Source organism: Antrostomus carolinensis, unplaced genomic scaffold (genome assembly GCF_000700745.2).
Source record: "Antrostomus carolinensis isolate BGI_N321 unplaced genomic scaffold, ASM70074v2 scaffold29076, whole genome shotgun sequence".
NCBI lineage: Eukaryota > Metazoa > Chordata > Aves > Caprimulgiformes > Caprimulgidae > Antrostomus > Antrostomus carolinensis.
Window position 1 is genome coordinate 422 of NW_010324380.1, and position 1,733 is coordinate 2,154.

The following is a 1,733-nucleotide window of genomic DNA, read 5'->3' on the forward strand; positions in this document are numbered from 1 at the left end:
CGTCCAGCTCCCAGCGAGCTGAGGCTCTTCCAAGGGTGGGCTGGGGCCGCAGCCCCCAGGAGCACAGCGGGGCAGTGTGGAGGGACGAGCTCCGGCTGCAGAGAAGCACCTGCTCCTTCACGCCCTGACACGTTCTTGGGTTTCTTTGGGGGTTCGGATTTGGGGGTTCAGAGGGAACATCTGCTTTGCTGCAGCCGGGAGGTTGCGATGGGTCTGTCAGAGTGACTCTGCCAGTGGGATGCTCTAGCAGAGCCCCCGGCCAGAGCTGATACCTGGCACGGACGGGCAGGCTCCTGCCTGAAACCTGGCTCAGCCCTGCCATGGTGTGTGTTGTGCCCAGAGGGACCTGCCAGCCTTGCCACCCACAAGATGGGCAGAAAAGAAGCCTGTGCAGCCTGGATGCGGGTGAACCAGGGTCCTGAGCAGGCTGTGGGGTCCCAGGCTCTGCAGAAACAAGGAAATCCCAGGGCTGGTCCACAGTCGGGGGCCATAAAAAAGAAAGTGGGTGTTGAGCCCCCTTGTCTGCCCAGGCTCCACAGGCTGACTCTGAACCCATGAGGGATGCCAGCTGCTTTATCCCCCAGCCTGTTTCATGGTTAAAGCCGAATGTCTTTTCCTTTCCTGCAATTCCCAGAGGCTCTGAAGGTGACACCAGCAAGGCAAGAGCTGGGACCAGGCACTGGTACCTGCCATGTCACATCCCTGGTGTGTACAGCTGGGCTGGGAGTGACACAGTCCTGCCGGTGGCTTTCTGGGAAGATCTTCCCAGTGTCCCCCAGCCCTGTTTGGCCACCAAATCCCCCCCATTATTTTCTCCATGCCGTGTGGAAGTGCTGATCTCCCTCTGCATGGGTTCACTGCAGCCTCTGCCCTCTCTCTGTCCCCAGCCGTGCGTGCCGACCGGATGCGTGGAGGGAGGAACAAGTTTGGACCCATGTACAAGCGGGACCGTGCCTTAAAGCAGCAGAAGAAAGCTCTGATCCGTGCCAACGGCTTCAAGCTGGAGACCGTGCCTCAGATCATGTCCCCAGTGCAGAACGACTACAGCCTGTCCTCCACCATCCACAGCATCCACGCCATGTCCAAGACCTTGCCGCCCAACCCCGCTGCCCTGACGCCCGTCGACTACGAGCGCAGCCCCTACGGGACACCCTCCCTGGGAATGACTGTGCCCAGCCACGTGCCGCTCGCCGGCTACCACTATCCCTCCTTCCCCAACCGCACCATCAAGTCCGAGTACCCGGACCACTACACAAACGCGCACGAGTCCGTTCCCGCCTACGTGTACCCAGAGACCTACCCCAACAGCTCCCCTCCCGACATCCCCGAGGTCATCCTGAAGCTGCTGCAGCTGGAGCCGGACGAGGCCCACGTGAAGGCACGGATCCTGGCCTGCCTGCAGCAAGAGCAAGGCAAAGGCCGGCATGAGAAGCTCAGCACCTTCGGCCTCATGTGCAAGATGGCCGACCAGACCCTCTTCTCCATCGTGGAGTGGGCACGGAGCTGCATCTTCTTCAAGGAGCTGGAGGTAGGAGCCTGGGCTGGGTGGAGGCGGGTAGGACTGGGGATGAAATGCTGTGAGGATGGGATGCTGTAATGGGCAGAACTGGGGCTGCAATGCCATGAGGACAGAGCAACACTCGTGGGCATGAGCTCAGGGCCACCAGCACTGCAGGTGTGTTGGTGCATCCCCGTCCCACTCCCGACTCCCTGCACGGCAGGGCTGGAGGCAC

The 1,733-nt window shown here is 61.4% G+C and overlaps 1 protein-coding gene across 1 annotated transcript in view; it reads left to right on the forward strand.

Moving 5' to 3' along the window:
• Positions 1-887: 887 nt before the first annotated feature.
• LOC104527261 (steroidogenic factor 1) overlaps positions 888-1,733 on the forward strand; it is a gene marked incomplete at both ends in the record, with an annotated part of 7,519 nt that continues 6,673 nt past the window's right edge. Inside the window, one exon of the mRNA XM_010170932.1 lies at positions 888-1,540. Coding sequence (XP_010169234.1) covers positions 888-1,540 — 653 coding nt within the window. The remainder of the gene's footprint in view (positions 1,541-1,733) is intronic.